General features: G+C 34.6%; 1 protein-coding gene across 4 annotated transcripts in view; it reads left to right on the forward strand.

Annotated features, from left to right (window-relative positions):
- LOC142980456 (uncharacterized) overlaps positions 1-21734 on the forward strand; it is a 157154-nt gene that overhangs the window by 40267 nt on the left and 95153 nt on the right. For 3 of the 4 annotated variants that reach the window (XM_076125850.1, XM_076125851.1, XM_076125852.1), the window contains exons 9-11: positions 2280-2411; positions 3353-3847; positions 10018-10177. In XM_076125850.1, the coding sequence (XP_075981965.1) occupies positions 2280-2411; positions 3353-3847; positions 10018-10177 (787 nt within the window). The remainder of the gene's footprint in view (positions 1-2279; positions 2412-3352; positions 3848-10017; positions 10178-21734) is intronic. The other variant, XM_076125853.1, reaches the window with a different exon arrangement.

The raw sequence follows: 21734 nt of genomic DNA on the forward strand, positions 1-21734 counted from the left end.
ATACATATTTCATAGCCTGTGTTTGTGCAAACACGTTGCGTTTTTGCCCAGTATTTATAAATTTGTTCTACAACGTACTGAACATGCTATGTATCGGTGTGAACAAAGCTTTATTACGTAAACACGTAAACGTTTAATAAACTGTTTACAATTAGTGCTACAGTTTACTGTTAAAATTAGGTGATTGTAAAGCACACAGTAGGTCAGGAGTGGTAAACGATTTGGCGTTTTAATTGAATTTTAATTTACTGGATTAGAATGCAATTGAAATCAATGACAATATTGTTTAGTCGCTTGATAAATATTGACAATTGGGATATGGATAATTATGACGATTTAAACCAGATTTCTGAACGTATTTCATGCGCTAACATAATGAATTTACGATGTACCCATGTTTTAAACAATAATTATAGTGAATCTCTAACCGTTATTCATCTAACATTTACTCAATTATTTTCTAAAAAACCGTTTCATAATAACCGCAATATAACCCCATTGTTTTCAATAATAAAATCATTGGGTATACCCACGTTCCCTAGAATCAGTATCTTCTGTAGGCTAATAGGGTTTTGTGTGGAAAATTGTCCATTCAGTGACCGGCTGCGACCAATTTACCCCTCATCCGCGCTGCTATTGAATTACTTGGACCACTTTGGCCACGAGATACGCCTCAAGTGATAACAGATTAGCTTTAGTCACAGATGGGTTTTGAATGAACTAAGGATTATTCTCTTCCTGGCTACTAATCTTGTTAGAAAATGTGGCCTAGTTTCTCTTATCTACATATTTCCCAAGTTTATATAACGTCACTTTTATGTTAAAGTGATGCAATTAGGAGCTGTGTCTTAAGGAAATGCGTCTTGGTCTTAAAGATTGTCGTATGCTTCAATTTTCCTCTTAAATGTGATTCAATAATTTTTGACGTCTTAGAATATGTCATGCAATTTAGAAGGTGAAATGTCCTTCTTTTGAAGAATAGTACTTATTTCATCTAATATTGGTTATTTGGTTATCATTAACATTAGAATAAGAGTTTTGATGTTACTACTGGCCTGCGTCATCACACTGTTAAATAAAGACCTTTCCTTTCAATGTATTGCAAAAATTTGTCGTCGAAAAAATCGGATTTATTCATTTATTACCCAATTTGTTTTTTGTTGATATATTTAAATCCTTTCGTTTCTTGTACCATTCGCCAATATAATGCTCATCGCGATTCAAATTCGCTATTACTCAATTGCGGACACTTATCTCGCTTCTGCGATGACAACGAGATGTAACAGAAATAGAATTCGTAGCGTTGCGGTTGTGCATTATCTACTTAGAATCTTTCCATTGTTATCTACTGTTTTATAGGTCAAAGGCCTGTTAAATCACTTTTGTATAAGTATCGTGTAGTCTTCATTTGTTTATAGATATCTGAATATGTTTGCTATCACATCTATCAGTTACTAGTGGGTCTTGAAACGGGCCTTAAATCTGGCGTCATCTTAGTCATATATTTATGTGAAAATCACCTTAAGGTAGGCAGAGTCAAATAGTACCACTAACTACGATCCCTATAAATTCTTTTGGTTCAGTCACAGTCATACATCCTGTCATATATGATGATCACAGGTTACGATTAATACGCTCCAGAATTTCTTGAAGAATGTAACCGAAAAGTTCCCTGTGTCTTTCTAGAACGTTCTCTCTTTAATGTTGAAATGCTTTATTGTAATTAGCTTTTTGTTTTTATTAGTAGGCATTGAATGACTGTTCATGCAAAACAGGCGATGAGTCATGTCTCTTATCAATTTCTGCATATGGTTTGTCATTTTAATAGTGGCAACAAATAGAATGTGTGATAAGGCCAGCTGCGACATTAGGACTTGTATTACTGACCTTTCCGAAACTAACTTGAAGGTTTATGTTGTAGGTCGTGATTTTATTTAGGCGTGGTCATTGTATCACTATTGATATTAGTAGACATTACTTTCGGATTACAGGATTGTTTGGTATTTCCGTGTCTTTTTGTTAGGTCTCCAATCGTGAAGAAGGAAATATTGTAAAGAAAGAAGCATTGATATAGAATAGAAATAAATTATCAAACTTATAGATGCTATACAGGATTAATCTTAATACGGTGTATAGATATAGTTTTTGAAAGGATCGTTTGGAATAAAGAAAAAAATTACTATATTGATGATCACTACCAAAAATTTCGCTTAGATATAAACTTAATAATATAATCGGTTCCCATGTGCCCCGTCGTAACACTGACATATGTATTACAGCCCACCCCTCCCAAGAAACCTCCACGGAGGAACCTGTCAGTGTCCCCTACCCACGCCAACTCCCCCTCTTCGGGCTACAGCTATGAGCTGAGGCCACACGCGAGGAGCCAAGACGATCTGGACGATATACAGGTAACGTAGTTACTAGAACGGCTGCAGTACAAATCGAGTTATGACATATCGGATTATGGTGTGCAGATCAAAATTTAGGCTTCGATGTGTGTGATATCTCTAGGTTTATTTGATATGGTTAGTTTCACAGCTTTGCGTATTCCATAGTAAATATAAGGGTCAAACTCCTTTCATACCTATCGATCATATTAATACGAGTGTCTAACATTTAGTACTGTATACATACACCTAATAATCATGAGCGAAGCAGACAAAAATTTATTAAAATGCCAGTCTGTGACCAGCTTGAGTATTGAGTATCTCAGTTGACAACTACTTAGTCTACGTCAATGTTATAGCCACTAAGCTTTACATTTCTGCTTCGATGTAACGTATTAACCACTATCATTTTTAGAAATACGACGGACAACATAATGGCTATCAAAATAGTTGTCAACTGAGATAAAAAATCATAATAGTCCCTGATGTTTTTATGATCTGAATATAGGATATTAAATCCTTGAAGTGCTAAAAATCTGTACCGAATATGCATAGTTGTGAGACAAGCCTAATTAAAAACGTTAATAAAGATTTGTACAATTCCAATGCAAAGGAAGTGGTTGCGCAATCAACGAGAATTCTAATGCGTAACGTAGAATGTTAATTTCATTAAAACAGCGAAACAATCAGGTTCATAATAATGAGTCATACTTTCGGAATTTCAGCGGAAATAACTATCATTGCCATTACTTTGACCCCTTTAACATACAAGTAGGGCGATTTTCTACAATCAGTGCTATCGACTAACGAGCATAATGATATTTAAAATGATTTGAAAAAAAATACGCCGATGCGGATTTCATACATAATTTGTCGATAGTCGATAGTAGCAGAAAGTCGTACCACAGTAGATAGTTGATTATTTATATTTCTAAAGATTAATATTAATATGTTTGTTCCAGGGTGCTAAACACTACCTCAAACACGGTCGCTCAGTAGACCAATACGTCGACGGCAAGCTATCCTACTCAGAATACGAAGAGAATCACAATTCACCTCGAGTGGCCCCCGTTCCTAACCCTAGACCGAGCCTAAAGCAACGCTCCCAACCCGTCGCTATCACGGCTATGTACGAAAACATCGTTATAAAAGAACAAAACCCTAGAAGAAAATTAAGAAGAAATAACTTTGTTCCATCGCATGAGAATTATGAGCAAAGAATGACTGATAACAGAGTGAGAAAGTACTCCCATCAGGAGAAATCTTCTCTCGAAAGTTTGTTAGACGATCAGTCAATGAATAGTCCGAGCGATTGTGAGCGTTATTTGGATGGGTCTAGAGGTGATATTCCTTTGTCGCCGACGCATTATGAACAGCCGCCGACGCCTGATCACCCGCCGCCTTCTGCGAGGCAGGCTGAGAACTGCATTCATGAAAGGATCAGGCCCTTGAGCCAGGTTAGTCCTGATTAAACTGTTCATGTTTAGTAGGATCTATTGTTATTCTATGTTTAGTTATAGAAATAATGTTCTAGAAAAGTATTATTTTTAATACTTTTCAGGGCTTATTCGTAAAGGCGTTTATTTTCAAACAAGTAAAAGTCATTATAATAAAGAGAAATGATTTTTTTTATTTATGTATATGAAATAATTTTTGATCTTGAAAATCAGTAAATCTTTGCTTTTAAATATTTTTATTTGTAAAGCAATAATTACTTTTACTTGCACAATCGAATTATGAAAATAAGGTCGTATTAGTCGTTAATTAGTCGACATTGACTAATTATGTGCCAGGTACTACTAGTATTTTTATGACTCTATTTTCATAATTTATTATACACCTAAAATTTATTTTAAAACCTGTATAACTCTATTTAACCTTTTCCTTCCTATTTTTGTCATAAATTATTTGTGTTTACCCAATTCTGTACCGTAATGAATCAGCACACCAAAATCGCCAACCCGCTGACATATGTCGGTGACTAAACCTAACGTCGGCGGATTTGATTCAAAAACAGTCTTAAAATCGTCAACATGATTATTTAAAAAAATCCGCCAACGTCAAGTCGCCGACATATGCCGGCGGGTCGCTGATTTTGGTGTGTATGTGTATACTCTTTAATATAAATGCCTCTACGAATATAAACTTCATTATTTCTATAACATAGTAAAGCTCTGTAATTCTACTTAAATACTATGTATTTAGACCTTACACGCTATTTTCCTAACCTAAGCACAATTGGCTTGCATGAGCATGTCCACATTTGAGATTTTATTTAAAATTGTTTTCGAACATTTCAGCTTATAATGGAGGTTGTAGAAGAAATACGAATTAGAAAAATGTCGAAGAGTGACATTATAAATAGTTGATTATTAAGAAATTATGTGTCATCGCAACTCCTTATATACAAATCGCACTTTCAGTAGAAAATGGGCTTAACATAGGACTAGACTACTGTCACTTAAGTCGTTTTTCTCCTGAAGGTGGGATATAAAGCTAATCGTGAGCGGAATGTTTGCCGTTAGTATATAATGATGTTATACATTGCCAGTGGTACTCAGTAGAGTGGACAGAGAGAAACATTATCGGCAAACCTTCTACGCATGAGTTTGAAGTAATGTTCATATCTACAAACACGTGCTTAAGCAACTCAAGCCGCTGTTAGAAAGAGATGGCGCTACACAAACAGTATAATGCCATCTCTTTCTGGCGATAGAACTTGGATCGCGTTAGCACATCATAGTATGACTTCAATACTGGAAAATTTATCGTTTATGAGTGAAACGTGCTTATAACAAAAATGTATCGAAATGTCTTTGTTAGTTCTGTTAGGTTTGCTTCACATATATTCAGTTAGGCATTAATCGGCCTAGGGGGGCGGCAAACCCGGATTGGTAAAATCCGAACAAGTGAATCGAGTCGGTTTTGTTAATCGATAAATATTGCCGAAACGAACGTGCCGTACCGAATACTTGTGTAGCAAAGCCTTACGTATAGTGTTTGTAGATATGAATGTAATCCTTAATACAAAAACCCGCTGTATTTTTAAAGTAATTTGTTTTCATGGTCCAAGCTTTTTGTTCTGTTTAGCGCCCTAGTCTTAAACATTTTAACTTTTTGGTGCTCTAAAGTTATTATTATATAGTATATTAGTGTTATCTGTAAATATAAATATTTTATTTTATTATTTCTTAATTTAAGGTGCTATTGTAGTTTTTAAGTGCAGTTGAATCGTTTTGTGAAATATTCAATTTTTTAAAACTACTCTTTACTTTAAATAAAGTTCTTAATACCCAATAAAATCTATATTTATGTTATTCTCGGTTTTCAGTGGAAAATTACGTAATATTTTACCTTTTTGTATGTCTGGTTTCTATTTTTATGAAACTGTCAGGTATAGTCCAACAATTTAGTAGAGAGCCTTGTATTTGCAAATTTCTTGGCTGTCGAAAGTTTACGACATTCAGATTATTAGTCACCAAGGAATTTTATAGTTGTCAGTGGTACGCTTAATACAGCTGCTTTATTTTGGAAATATGTACACAGAATTATGAATAAAAATTGAGATAAGCCATGTATTACAATGCTCTCTACTAAGTTGTCGGACTAATATGCCTTCTTTTTTCATTGCCAAGTGCATTTATCGCGTGCCTTATTTACTAATATATTAAATGTTGATATTTTAATATACTTGAGCATTTACTTTCTATACGAATTTACCTTGCATTTACTTCAAATATATCACAAAACGATTTAATTTTATATGAGTGTTGTATTTTACCGACATGACAGTATAATGAATATTTAGTTTATATATTACATAGTGATAATCGGTATAAATTGGAGTATTATATTTCTTTCAAACAAAAAGACGATCAGACTGATATTATTTAAAATGTATCATCGGACGATTAAATGTGAAAATATTATTATTTAAGCTTATATTTTAATAAGGTTTTGTGTATTATTTTCGATTTTATTTAGTTTTTATTTGCAATAAAATATTATTTCGTGATTTTTTTGGTTTATTTTTTGCTTGTTTTATCACAACCTTTTTACCCTTATAGCTTTTGTAAACTAGCTACTCTTTTATACGCATTTGTACCAGCCAATACTACCTACAATTAATGGCGTACCTACAATAACTCTAACGAAATATATAAAAATATGCCTGTTACTGGCTATCATCAGTCTAGCCTTTCTTCCAACTAAGTTGGAGTCGACTGTTTCTGGCTAACAGTGTATGAATAAGTGGCCCGTTTGCAATACCCTTAGTTATAATCACCAATCCATAGATTTTCCGTAACTAGATATTTTTATCACCCTTTTAAGTAGTTACACAGCATGATTTAGTAAAAGCGCCTGAAGAAAATGTTACTGCAATAGGCAGTACTGCGTAGCTGACGCTTGAATTTATTTACTTATTTAGGTTAACTATAAAAACTTGGTTATTAAGTTTAAATTAAGTATAAGAGTGCAAAAAATGCACTTGTTATTCTGGGGGTAGGCACATATTTAGTAACGTTAGGTGTAGGCAGATGTGTATTAAATATGAGGAAACATTTACCTATCACTCAAATTACTATTGGTCTATAGGTCTATAGTCAATAGGAAGTCAGTTCATTGTCATAACGGGCAATTTACCAATGTCGGCACTAATATTGAAAGTAGGTATATCTACAAAAACTGTTGAATAAAAAATACGAAAAGCTTTTTGCTCAGTCGAGAATTTGACATATCACGTGACAACGCGCAGATTTAAATAAAAACCAGCAATGAAAGACCAATTTCAATAGCCTAAAAGTCGTGAAATAGTCATGACAAGGAAGATCGATAGAAGTAATATTATTATGCAACTGAACTATGTAAGTACAAATAAATCATTTTCTTTGATATACCTACATATATTTTTTTAATAACATGGTACCTACTGCCACTTGACTGTTCAAACATAATTGATTGTAACAAATACAATACCATTTTTACCAATAAATAAAAACTTATAAAATAAATAATATAAACATACCTATATACCATTTTGATCAATAAATTAAAATTTACCAATAAATGAAATAATATATCCATACATCATATTATTATCACGCCTTTTCCCGTAGGGGAAGTTGGCGACCAAAGAATGCTACTTGGTACGATTCTTGCAAACCCCTGATTCATTTGAAAGGAGAATAGAAATAAATAAAGCTTTATCATAATCGTTAGCATCCATTTCTATAGTACATAAACTCCAATAAAAAAAATACATGTACTACGGCAGTATGAAATGTAGAAAAAAGATACCAAAATACCTATTCGCGTGTCACCTAAGTTTCTAACTACTAATTTCCCTACACAAAGAACTTTACCTAGTATTTATTAGTAGCTAGTCATTATAAACATGCAGTGTAGGCACACGAGAGATGTTTGAAGTGTGGTGCCGCACTAATTGCTCTGACAAACGTATTGAGGCCAACAGCTATGCGCTAAATTACTCCTAACATTGTCACGGAGAACTGGGAAGGAATAGTTTGTAGTTACAAAACTGGTTGTTTTCTTAACTCTGATTGTAAATCTATTTTTATAAAACTAGCTTTTGCCCTCAACTAGTCCACATGCTAAAAAATCCCGGGTAAAAAGTGTCCTGTGTTTATCCAGGTTATAAGCTTTGAGTGTACCAAATTTCAAGTAACTTTTGGTGAAAGAGTGACAAACATACATACATTCATTCATACTTACAAACGTTCGCATTTAAAATAAAAAAAGTTGAAGTCATGAAAATTCAAACCAATGTTGAAAAATAGAGAGTGGAAAATAATCTCCTTCTGATTAAAAATCATTGCTTCTGAGGCACGGTCGGTAGTGTGTCCGACTGATGATCTTAAGGTATCGGGTTCGATTCCCGGGTGGGGCGGAATACTATTGGTATTTTTTAAATTATATTAGAATATTTCTGAATCCGGAGTTTAGTCACATGCTCGATAAATGGCAATAAGCTTAAATTATGGCGAAACATGTTTTGCAGAAGTCTAAGTAAAATGCCTGACAAATTTTTCATAGCAATATAATATTACCATAACAACAAGCATTTCATCAGGTGTCATTGTTGCCTATTTTTTCCTAGGTGTGTAATTAGAACTGGCTAAGTATCGAATAGGAGATATAATAAGCGCTCTAAAGGAAAAAAAATCTTTAGAAAGTTACTTACATTATCGAAGACATTCAATTGGCTAGGGAATTAAAGTAAATTGTTTTCCTGTATCACATGATGTATCGATGTGAATAAGGCAAGGGAGGTTTATAAAGATGGTAACGAGTAGAGTTCTTTGGTCTCTGCCCCCTATGGGAAAAAGGCGTGATATTATGAAAATACTAAAATAATTTCCTAATTGATACCCAAATGAAGTTCATAAAGAAATCATGATCTAGGAAAACCACTTAATATCCAAGAACTCCGTTAATCGATTTACCGAATCAGATAGTCAGAAAAGATGTGCAATTGTATACGAACAAAAGTAAAAAGCTGAATATTTATTCTTTTACGAAAAATTGTGTAAAACGTAAGTGAAAAAACATGTCCGATTCGTCCGCAGACGATAAGTAGGTACATTTTAAGATAACGATATCGAGTCCTCATTGTAATCAATAAGGTTTAAAAATACACAGGCACTGCTACTGTTTCATGTTTATTGTAATAAAGTGCACATTTTGGTCCTCGATTATCTTACCGTGTCGAATTTATTGGGCTATCAACTAAATGAGTGCCTTTTCTCATACCACGCCCAGTAATAACCGCGCCCAAAGATTACATTCCATGATGCAATTCTTTATTGATATTGTATTATGGATTCATTTAATTTCGAAAGAACAATTGTAAGTTAAATGAAATGGGATTAATACCTATGACATCTATCTACAGTACCTTCAGTTACTATGGACAATATGGACCAAGTTAATGGTCTAAGAATACATAAAACCTAGTATTTCTACTCAAATAGTAGTTGGTACTAATAGGAACGTTCCACGACATTAGCCCTACCTATATACATAAGCTCAAAAACTATGATTTATAAAGCGCTAGCTTTGTTTCGTTCCTTAATGTTTTAGATGCATGCCCGCTACTTCTAGCTATATTAATAAAAGATCACTGTCGGAAATAGCTTGTCTCTGCTTGGCTGCTACTGTATTGGCGATTCACCTGATGCTCGCAAGCAGTAATAGAATGCTACAACTTAAGGTCAGACCCGTAAAATGAATTCGGGAGTTACTTCTTGCGTAAAACTATAGCCCAAACTTAGAATAGAGCCTTTTACGGTCCGTTCGCGGTAGCCGTAGGTATACAAAATTTATAATTTAAAACATCATAACCTATGGCTAAGCAACCGGCGGTGGCTTGTTTCATACGACTACTCTATTTAGAAAATCCACAGATTCCTTTAATACAATCTAGATAATTTGTATTCGCCAAGACTCTCTACTAAGTTATTGGACAAAATCACCAAATCCCTTAATAAGTTTAGTTATCTGCCACCGAAAATGGCAAACAAGAAATGAATTACTCACTCACTGAAATTCTTTCCCCTAGATGCCTGATCTAGTATCCATATCTCAAATAGGCAATTTTCTTTAATAGGAATACAAAAGAAGATCAGTGCTTCGCGACAGTCAGACGGAGACGGAGGTAAACCTGCTTCGAGCTGCATCAGCGGCGTCGGTAGCCAGCGGGGCGACAGACAGGAGCGGGAATACCGACAATTGCGTGGAGGAGTACGTGTGCGATGTGCCTTTTGCGGGTAAGTGCTAGTTTGTAAGATTACAGCTGTGAAGAAGAATTAACTGCAAGATGTTTTCTTTAGGTGGAGAATTGTCATGAATCACTTTCGACTCTGTTTCAAATGCTATCGATTATTTATGATAGGAAAACTTTCTGGTTTATTCATTCAAGATTACCTACTCTTAAATAACCTATAGGGTTTGTCCAAGTAACTTGTTTTAGTAAAAGTAGCAAAGGAAAACAGTAGGTCTATAAATAATTTAAATTACACATAACTAAAGCGTTACGGAGTAATTAAACAATAGGTGCAATACTCGTAGTACAAGTTCAGTATGCGTATTACGTATCTCAGTTGACAACTAGTGTACTCCAAATTTACGGTCACTATTCAGTGCATTGCTGCTTTGACGTAACGTTTTTATTACCCTAAGGAGAAAACAATGTACCTACAGCGTAGTGACTTTTAAATAATTGTCAACGGACCTATATTATTTTTCGGAATCTCAATAAACTACTGTAATTTTTCAACAGAACTGCGAGTAAAAGGTAGGTGCTTCAATTATAAATGTCATTGTTTGTTATTGTGTGTGTGCATTTTCAGCAAATGTAAATATGTAATACTACAGACGGCCTAAATTTTACATACTCTTGCGTGTTTGCATGTTTTTCATGCGAGTTTTTACCAGATGGTTACAGAAATTAACCAATTTACTTAACACAAACCATTAACTTCTATTTAAAGAATAATTATCTCGCTACAGTTGTTTAAACGTAGACTAATTCATCATACATTCGTTATAATGCCGTGTCAATTTCGCTTGATCTTTTCATGTTCTTGGCTGTTAGCCAAATCGTGTGTCACAATAGGCATTTACAACTTTTAACTATATGTAAACTGTATTATAGTTTACGAGCTACATAATAAATAAATTCTTTTGTTCACCGTTTATACATACATAGAAAGTGTTGTATACACGTTGCTGATGCATTGCCTACTCAACTTTCTTTGATAATGACTATATTTGTCGATTGCCACAATGCGGTGAAAACGATCAATTAGTAATTAAGTTTAAGGACTTTATTCCTACAAGTTATCGTTACTATGTGTACTTTGTGACATTGTGTAAAATTCAACTTATTTCCTAGATTTTAAGACTAACATAAAAACGGATTGCAATTGAAAATAAACCAAAAACTTCACCACGAATCCAACACCGATAGTTCACAATTCGATACATGAAAGTGCAGGGGATTTTTCCCTATTTTTCGTTGTTTGCGTCGCAAACAGGCCAGTGGCACGCACCACTACCCTCGCAGACAGTAAACAGCCACATTGTTCGCCACACAAAAATATTTCACCAATATTTGCTCAGCTCTGTGAGTCGATTTTTTGACATTTTCAGCGAGCTAACTTTCGGTTGTGCGTTGTTTGCTGTTCTGTGGAACTTTAATTCTGAAGTTGAAAAGTTTTGGAATATGTTTATGTTGAAAAATGTAATGCAAGGATATTGAATTGATTTTGAAGGAGCAGCACCTCGCGTAAAACATTGGTTATGTCGTTGCATAACGTTTAAAAATACAAACTGTTTCTCAAAATCATATATCAATCGCCATAAAAATAGACTTTCTGCTCGAATTCGAGATTGTATCGGTACAGTATTTCGTTTATAGGTCTCATAGGTGTTGGCTACCAATGGTCAAGATCAGCGTGTATAATATTAAATTATTAGCAATTTATTACTCTCTAATACATAACTATTAACGATGGTACCTACTTGGCTACTGGTTTGAATGATATCCATCTGTTTTACCACCTAAAACTTGTAACGATAAACCCTACTATTCACAAAATTATCGTACTCATAGAGAAAGGTCCGCACCTACACGTTAATTGGACAATAAAGATCTATTATTGGCTTACAGCTTATTCCAATATGACACTTAGCGGAGAAAACTTGCTTTCACGACATTATTATCATAATATTTATGAATACATAATGCGTTTTATTATGTTAAATTGCTGCTGGGTTTGGCCTAGATAAGGTATTATATTAACCTTTGCTAAACCTTCGTACGTACTAACGGTAAACTGTGAGAGCGGCTGGCCGCGCGGTTACAGTTTAATATGCAACCGTTTGAAGATTCATAGAAGTTAGGTGCGTGCAATTATAGGCGGTTGCATACTAAACTGTATAAGCGGTTAACCGCGCGGCTAGCCGTCCCACCGGTAAACTGATAGTGCGTAAGAGAGCTAACGTCTAAACCCCGGTTTCAGAGTTCATTCAGCGGTAGTGTTTTATACGAGTTTAAGCGCTATTAAATAGATAAACTACCGCTAAATGTACCTCATAAATCGGGGGTAAGTGGTGCCAATGACAGAGAAGATGCAAGGAATGAGAGTATCATAGTATTGTCATGTTATGAGGAGGGAAGAAAGCCATATTACAAGATGAGTGATGAGTATGAATGTTAACAGGCATGTGAGTAGAGACAGGCCGAAAGAAAGACGCATGAATTGTGTGAAAGAGGACTTGAAATTAAAGGTTTAGACAGAGTTGAGGGCTGATAGAGAGGAGGGGAAGAAGAGAACATGTTCTTGACGAGGGTTAAGGATAAGACAATGATGCAAAATCTCTGCTGTTGGGCCACTTAGACGAAATGCATAGATATTACTGCACATATGTTACTATATATGTAAGACTTTGTAGTAGGAACAGGTGTGTATCAACTAAAAGAAGGTTGAAAATTTTTAAATGATGCCTAATTTTCTACTATAATTAGGCATAAGTCGTCACTTCAACAATTAACTAACTTTGGCTTCGTTAGCAAGATTGGTTGGCTAAAATGTTCACTAAAAACTAAACTAAACATAGTTAAGTAACATTTACGAAAACTATTACCTGGTTTTTATGTACGTAACTGCTTTATTTAAACTAATTATCTTTAGCTACAACTATAGGCAAAAAATACATTGTATTTCCAAAAAGTACCCATACTTAACCTACACCAAAAAAGACTTATTAACATTTAAATACAACTTTATTTTCCCATAAAAGAAAATCTCGATCAAACCACGTATAAACAGACACATTAATTAAATGTAAACAAGCTCCCATAAAGCCGATCGTTATAATGCGTCAGAGTGTCACTTATTACGACACAGATACTCTGAGCTAATGATTAGAATCGCCTCATTCCCATAGGTATGCATTCGTTAAGATACGTTCACAGTGTCAACGACTAACATAAACTATCTTTAGTTAACGATAGCTTACCTTGGATAAGAGATTTTACTTTACTATTAAATTTCCCTTTAGTCGATAAGTGACTGTTATTTTAATTAAATATTAACTTTAGCTTTGGTTATATCTATCTCTCGATGGAGATGGGTTATTGAGTATAGTAAACTTGTAACTCGATTGTCTTGGTTATTTTTTATTATGTTCTATTGAGTGTCTTAAACGAAGTTATATTTATTATGTTATTGGTAATTTACTTTTGTCACCGTGTATTACGTTAGGTACATTCTATGACTTTCTCAAAGCAAAGAAGTAATTTTGAGTTTAAACTTCTACAGGCTTTTTATGGCTATTTTGGAGTTCGCTTTTTCGAACTTTGAAATAACACGGGAACTTTTGGAACATTGCTATCTTTTTGTAAAACACCTAATTTTATTCTAAGTAGTATTTGGATATTCCTTTAATAATACGTTCGACCGGCAGGTATGACCACACTCTAAAGCGACCTCTATGGTCCAAACCAATTACTTTTTTACTCACCAATCAATCTCTATCGGACAGGCCGCTAATGGTAATAAAAGCTGGTAATAAGTTTCTGTTTCGTTTGCGCAACTAAACATCGTGTACTTTGCTACTTGATGTTGTAAAAGAATTTAAAATGTACTTAGAAAGCGGCTATTATTTGTAACGCTATTTACGGTATTTGGACTTAATAAGATTTGTGGAACGACTTTTGATTGTGTTTTTAGGTTTCCGGACCGTTAAACACGGACCCTATTACTAAAACTTTACTAGGTATGTGTCTGTCATGGGGTAGTATATTGACATACAGATGATGTTTTGCTGTTTCGTTGCAACAAATACTAAAAACAGAAACTAAATGAGGGGCTCCCATAAACCAAACGCGTTATTTGCCGTTTTTACAAATAATGCTACTGAGCCTTCCTGCGAGAGTCAAACTCGCACTTTACCTGTCTTTTGAAAAACTATTTTTAAAGTTACCTTTGAGTATGTTCATGTGGCAGTTTTTGGGTAACATTGGATTCTTTGTATTTACTTAAAGCGCCTTAAGGTAAGTCACGATGGAAGGAGCACCACGGCCAAAAAATTCGATATTTATATTGGTATTAATCCACAACGAGCTTTTATGCTTATTTGGTTAAGGTTTTAAGCAAAGTAACGTCAAGACAGCTTTCTGGCAAAGACCTTTTCATTTTAAATAAAAGGTCTACCTGCAAGCTGTTTCTCCAATTGAGAAGACACAATGTATTTAATCTTAAGCTGTAGGTTTGGTTTAATTGAATTGCACTTAACTGTAGCTACCGATATTTTCAGACACTGAAAACACAAATAAAAAACAACAGTCACTGACATAAACAGTGATCTTTAAAACAGTATTTCTCCCTTATTAAGAGATTTAACAAAAACATATAATTTACTTTTCAACGTGTGAAAACACTTGCCCTTTTCACCTTGAAACATCTACTTATGGTCAATAACCAACTAATGACAATCATGAATTTTGGGGTTCATAATCATAGGGTCTCATGGTACTTTTATTACATTTGACCTTTATAATAACTTTCAATATTCATGAAAGGTAATTGTTATAATTTGGCGGTAACGTGTGTTAGCCGGAACACGGAATAATATTATAACGGCAATTGGTCTCTAATTGAATGGCTTTTGAATTGTGGCTGATAAAATGTTTTTTTTTCTCTGGTCTCTGCCTCCTCCTACGGGAAAAAGGCGTGATTCAATATATGTATGTAAAATGTTTTTGAGAATTACGTTTTTATACACCTTGATGATTTAATTATAAAATTATGTATGTTTGTCTGTTTTTACTTACTTACGGCTTCTAAAAAGTTTTAGTGATTATGGTTTTTGTACATTGAAGATTTAATTATATAACACGTATGTTTGTCTGTTTTTACGTTCAAAATGAATTTGATCGGTCTTATAGATTCTAAGTTTGCGGATATACCACGCATTAAACGGATTCGTTGAGAAAGATACAGAACATAATATGGATTGCGGCGTCTAAAACGTTTTAGTTATTATATTTTTGTGCACATTGATGATTTAACTATAAATGTACGTTTGTCTGTTTCTGCGCATAAAAGCATTTGCTTTTAATGGTTTATGCATTTTAAGTTTACGGATATACCACGCAAAATACGGATACGTTACGGAAAATACAGAAGATAATTTGGACTGCGACTTCTTAAATTTTTAAGTAATAAAATTTTTATAATTGATGATTTTTTTAATTAAAATTATGTATGTCTGTTTGTTTTTACGTATAAAAATACTAACTTTTGATGGTTCATAGATTTTAAGTTTACGGATATACCACGCAAAGTACGGATAACTTTAAAACGCTACATTATTATATCGGATATACCACGCAATATTTTTTATACTTTGTTTATTTATGTATTAGTATATAAATGTAATTATTTGTATTTGTCACAATATTATCTTTACAGCTATCATGAATCTTTGAAGTATGTGTTATATTATGAAGAGAAGATATGTTTACTTCAACTAACCTAACCTACTATTTAGCCAGGTTTTCCGTATGTATAAATATAGCATTATAGGTGAAGCAAGGAAAGTTGGTAAGGATCGTACCAAGTGGCGTTCTTCGGTCCTTGCCTTTCCCAATGGGCAAGAGGCGTGATTTTACGTGTGTGTATTTTACCATTTAAATATTAAAGTTTAAAATAAATTTTGGTCCTTTGTTAGCAATTTCGGACGTGACACGCCCCCTGCATCTAGTCAACAACTGCGCTGCTTCTAACAGAATCTGATTGCAAGTAAATAAGCAGTGTATGTAAGTATGGTCATTTTACGATTTTTCGATTCCGATATTATAACGATTAAACTCGAGCTAACTATTGGATGTACGGATGTGAATGAAGCAAAGGAAGTTCGTAAGGATGGTACCAAGTGGAGTTCTCTGCTCTCTGCCCAGCAGTATTATTTTGTGTATGTATTACTATGTATGTATGTATCTAACTATTGTTTCTATTTCTTTCTAACGTACTAACAGGAAATTCTACTAACCTCGTATACCTTCTCAATTACACCTTAAAAAAAGTGTATCTTGCATAACACTTGTTGTGCATAGTAATATTATGTGTACATGCCAATTGTTTAAAAGCGTTAAAACATATTGTTTGCTTTTGACTGCCCCTGTATAAATCTATTATTCATATTTTTACATTTCAGTGATTGTAATTCTTCAATCAGTAATAGGTAGCCACTAGTGGCCCTCCATGCCCACAATCAAGGACATTTATTCACATTGTCCTTGATTGTGGACATGAAGGGTCCACAGTGTCTGATCCACATTTTCGCAGCGCTTCTATCGTCACCTAACATTGCATTGACCTGTAAAAAATAATTAAAATGTATGGATATTTTTAAATATTACTAATTGTTTATTGTCAGTTACCTTTTATTGAGTGTATATTTTTCCTTCGCTGCTAACCTGACATATCATTAAATCATTTTCAGACTTACAATCAACGATCATCAATAATTATAGCCGCTAGTGGCCCTCCATGCCCACAATCAAAGGCATTTATTTATTCACATTGCCTGGGATTGCGGACATGTAGGGTCCACAGTGTATGATCCACGGCTTTGCGGCGCTTCTTACATCACTAGACATTGCATTTACCTGTGAATATTGATTGTTTTTTTTTAAATATGTGCCCTAACATTTAAAATACTTGCTGCATATTGTTTGTTGCCCCTAACTAAATGTTTATTTTCAGTTCGTTGTTACCATGATCTGTCTTTAAATCATTTACAGGCACACACTAATCAGCAATCATTCTGGCCACTAATGGCCCTCCATGCCCACAATCAAGGACATTTATTCACATTGTCCTTGATTGTGGACATGAAGGGTCCACAGTGTCTGATCCACAGCTTCGCTGCGCTTCTAACATCGACTAACATTGTATTTACCTGTGAAAAGTAATTCAAATTTATATATTTTTTTTAAATATTTCTTATTGTTTATTGTCTGTTGCCGCTTATTGAATGTACAATTTCAAGTAATTGTTTATATGACATTTCATGAAATAATTTTATTTGTTTTAAACTTTATGTACAGAGCTGCATAAAGGCAGACTTAATGCCAGAGGTATTTTCTGCCAGTCTACCTTAGGGTAATGCAGAGATTGTTGTTAAGGTGTTTAATAGAGGAAGGAGAGTGAGCTGAGAAAGGGTGTACAAATAAATAATAATAATCTTTTCAGGCACACACTCACCGACCCACAATCATTCTGGTCACTAGTGGCCCTCCATGCCCACAATCAAAGACATTTATTCATATTGTCCTTGATTGTGGACATGAAGGGTCCACAGTGTCTGATCCACAGCTTCGCGGCGCTTCTAACATCACCTGACATTGCACTAATCCGTGGATAATAATAGAAATTAATGATTTTTGAAATATTTCTGTCCTCTAATATTTATACTAAGTGTATATAGATTTTTGCCCTAACTGAATGTTTGTTTTCAGTTCGTTCAGTCATTTTCAGACCCACATTCAACGATCATCCCTAATTTTGGTCACTAGTGGCCCTCCATGCCCACAATCAAGGACATTTATTCACATTGTCCTTGATTGTGGACATGAAGGGTCCACAGTGTCTGATCCACAGCTTCGCAGCGCTTCTAACAACACTTAACATTACATTTTATCTAGGAATAATAATTAAGACTTATATATTTTCTTAAATGTTACTAATTTTATAGTGTCTTTTCCCCCTTACTGAATTGTTAATTTAAAATCATTGTTAGCATGACAGTTCATCCAATCATTTTCAGGTAAACATTCACCAATCAGCAATTATTCTGGCCACTAGTGGCCCTCCATGCCCACAATCAAAGGCATTTATTTATTCACTTTGCCTGGGATCGTGGACATGTAGGGTACACAGTGTCTGATCCACAGCTTCGCTGCGCTTCTAACATCACCTAACATTGTGTTTATAGGCGAATAACGATGTGTGTAGTTTTATATTGTTCGAAATAAGCGTCTTAATGATTCATATTACTGAAAGTATATTATTTGTTGCCCTTTATTAAATGTATAATTCGAATTAATTGTTCATTTGGCTCATAATTAACTCATTTCCAGGCACACATTCACTGATCTGTCACCTAACATTGCATTAATCTGAGAATAATAATATAAATAGTTTGGTATTTTTTTAAATATGTGTGATAAATCGTCTGTTACCCCTTATATAATGAATGTTTTCACTTCCATGCTAACGTGACATTCGGTTTAATCACTTTCAGGTTCAGATTCAGTAATCAGCAATCATTTCATTAAATGAATATGCTTGGGTCCCAATAACACAACTATAAATATCATGGATATCTGGTCGCTATTGGCCCATTATGCCCACAACCTACGACGTATATTCAAGTCGCCGTGGATTGTGGACATGAAGGGCCCGCAGTGGCTTATGCGCAAGAGCACCGTGTGACTAATCCCACGTCTGCGAAACGTTTTCTAAAATAAAGTGTTGACTAACAAAGCGTATTAATTTCAGGCACTTGTTCGACTAATTCTAGTTTGTGACGCTGTTGGTCCTCCATGCCCACAATCAATGACGTATATTTCCACCGTCATGGATTGTGGACATGAAGGGCCCGCAGTGGCTTGTCAACACCATCGCCTAACTAACACTTCTAACATAACTTAACATTGCATTTTATCTGGGAATATGAAATATTTTTATTTTATTTTTAAATACTACTGTTATTGTATATTGTCTGTATTGCCCCTTATTGAATTGTTATTTAAAATCATTGTTAACATGACAGTTCATCAGTTCACTTTCAGGTAAACATTCACCAATCAGCAATCATTCTGGCCACTAGTGGCCCTCCATGCCCACAATCAAGGACATTTATTCACATTGTCCTTGATTGTGGACATGAAGGGTCCACAGTGTCTGATCCACAGCTTCGCTGCGCTTCTATCGTCACCTAACGTTGCATTTACCTGTAAAAAATAATTAAAATGTATGGATTTTTTTAAATATTACTAATTGTTTATTGTCAGTTACCTTTTATTGAGTGTATATTTTTCCTTCGCTGCTAACCTGACATATCATTAAATCATTTTCAGACTTACAATCAACGATCATCAATAATTATAGCCGCTAGTGGCCCTCCATGCCCACAATCAAAGGCATTTATTTATTCACTTTGCCTGGGATCGTGGACATGTAGGGTCCACAGTGTCTGAACCACAGATTTGCGGCGCTTCTAACATCACTAGACATTGCATTTACCTATGAATATTAATTGTTTCTTTTTAAATATGTGCCCTAACATTTAAAATACTTACTGTATATTGTTTGTTGCCCCTAACTAAATGTTTATTTTCAGTTCGCTGTTACCATGATCTGTCTTTAAGTCATTTACAGGCACACACTAATCAGCAATCATTCTGGCCACTAGTGGCCTTCCATGCCCACAATCAAGGACATTTATTCATATTGTCCTTGATTGTGGACATGAAGGGTCCACAGTGTCTGATCCACAGCTTCACAGCGCTTCAAACATCACTAAACATTTTTTTTACCCGAGAATATTAATTGTTTTTTTAAATGTGCCCTAATATTTAAATTACAAAGTGTGTATTGTTTGTTGCCCCTTATTGAGTGTGTGATTTCAATAATTAATTGTTAACATTACATGTCATTAAATCATTTTCAGGCACACACTCACTGATCAGCAATCATTCTGGCCACTAGTGGCCCTCCATGCCCACAATCAAGGACATTTATTCACATTGCCCTTGATTGTGGACATGAAGGGTCCACAGTGTCTGATCCACAGCTTCGCAGCGCTTCTAACATCACTAAACATTGTGTTTATAAGCCAATAACGATGTGTGTAGTTTTATATTGTTCGAAATAAGAGCCTTAATGTTTGATTTGTAATTTTATATTTTATATTATTTGATTTATAATTATTTAGAAATAATTATCACCAGAAATAATTACCTCGGGTTCGAACCTGCGACCACTTGCGTAGAAGGTGTCACCTTATACCACTCGGCTATCACTGCTCTCATTGCTGAAAGTATATTATTTGTTGCCCTTTATTAAATGTATAATTCGAATTAATTGTTAATATGGCTCATAATTAACTCATTTCTAGGCACACATTCACTGATCTGTCACCTAACATTGCATTAATCTGTCAATAATAATATAAATAGTTTGGTATTTTTTGTAAATATGTGTGATAAATCGTTTGTTACCCGTTATATAATGAATGTTTTCACTTCCATGCTAACATGACATTCGGTTTAATTACTTTCAGGTTCAGATTCAGTAATCAGCAATCATTTCATTAAATGAATAATATATGCTTGGGTCCCAATAACACAACTATAAATATCATGGATATCTGGTCTCTATTGGCCCATTATGCCCACAACCTACGACGTATATTCAAGTCGCCGTGGATTGTGGACATGAAGGGCCCGCAGTGGCTTATACACAAGAGCACCGTGTAACTAATCCCACGTCTGCACAACGTTTTCTAAAATAATGTGTTGACTAACAAAGCGTATTAATTTCAGGCACTTGTTCGACTAATTCTAGTTTGTGACGCTGTTGGTTCTCCATGCCCACAATCAATGACGTATATTTCCATCGTCATGGATTGTGGACATGAAGGTTCCGCAGTGGCTGGTCAACAGCATCGCCTAACTAACGCTTCTAACATCACCTAACATTGCATTTTATCTGGGAATATGAAATATTTTTATTTTATTTTTAAATACTACTGTTATTGTATATTGTCTGTATTGCCCCTTATTGAATTGTTATTTAAAATCATTGTTAACATGACAGTTCATCAGTTCACTTTCAGGTAAACATTCACCAATCAGCAATCATTCTGGCCACTAGTGGCCCTCCATGCCCACAATCAAGGACATTTATTCACATTGTCCTTGATTGTGGACATGAAGGGTCCACAGTGTCTGATCCACAGCTTCGCTGCGCTTCTATCGTCACCTAACATTGCATTTACCTGTAAAAAATAATTAAAATGTATGGATTTTTTAAAATATTACTAATTGTTTATTGTCAGTTACCTTTTATTGAGTGTATATTTTTCCTTCGCTGCTAACCTGACATATCATTAAATCATTTTCAGACTTACAATCAACGATCATCAATAATTATAGCCACTAGTGGCCCTCCATGCCCACAATCAAAGGCATTTATTTATTCACATTGCCTGGGATTGCGGACATGTAGGGTCCACAGTGTATGATCC

This window comes from Anticarsia gemmatalis, chromosome 18, assembly GCF_050436995.1.
Source record: "Anticarsia gemmatalis isolate Benzon Research Colony breed Stoneville strain chromosome 18, ilAntGemm2 primary, whole genome shotgun sequence".
NCBI lineage: Eukaryota > Metazoa > Arthropoda > Insecta > Lepidoptera > Erebidae > Anticarsia > Anticarsia gemmatalis.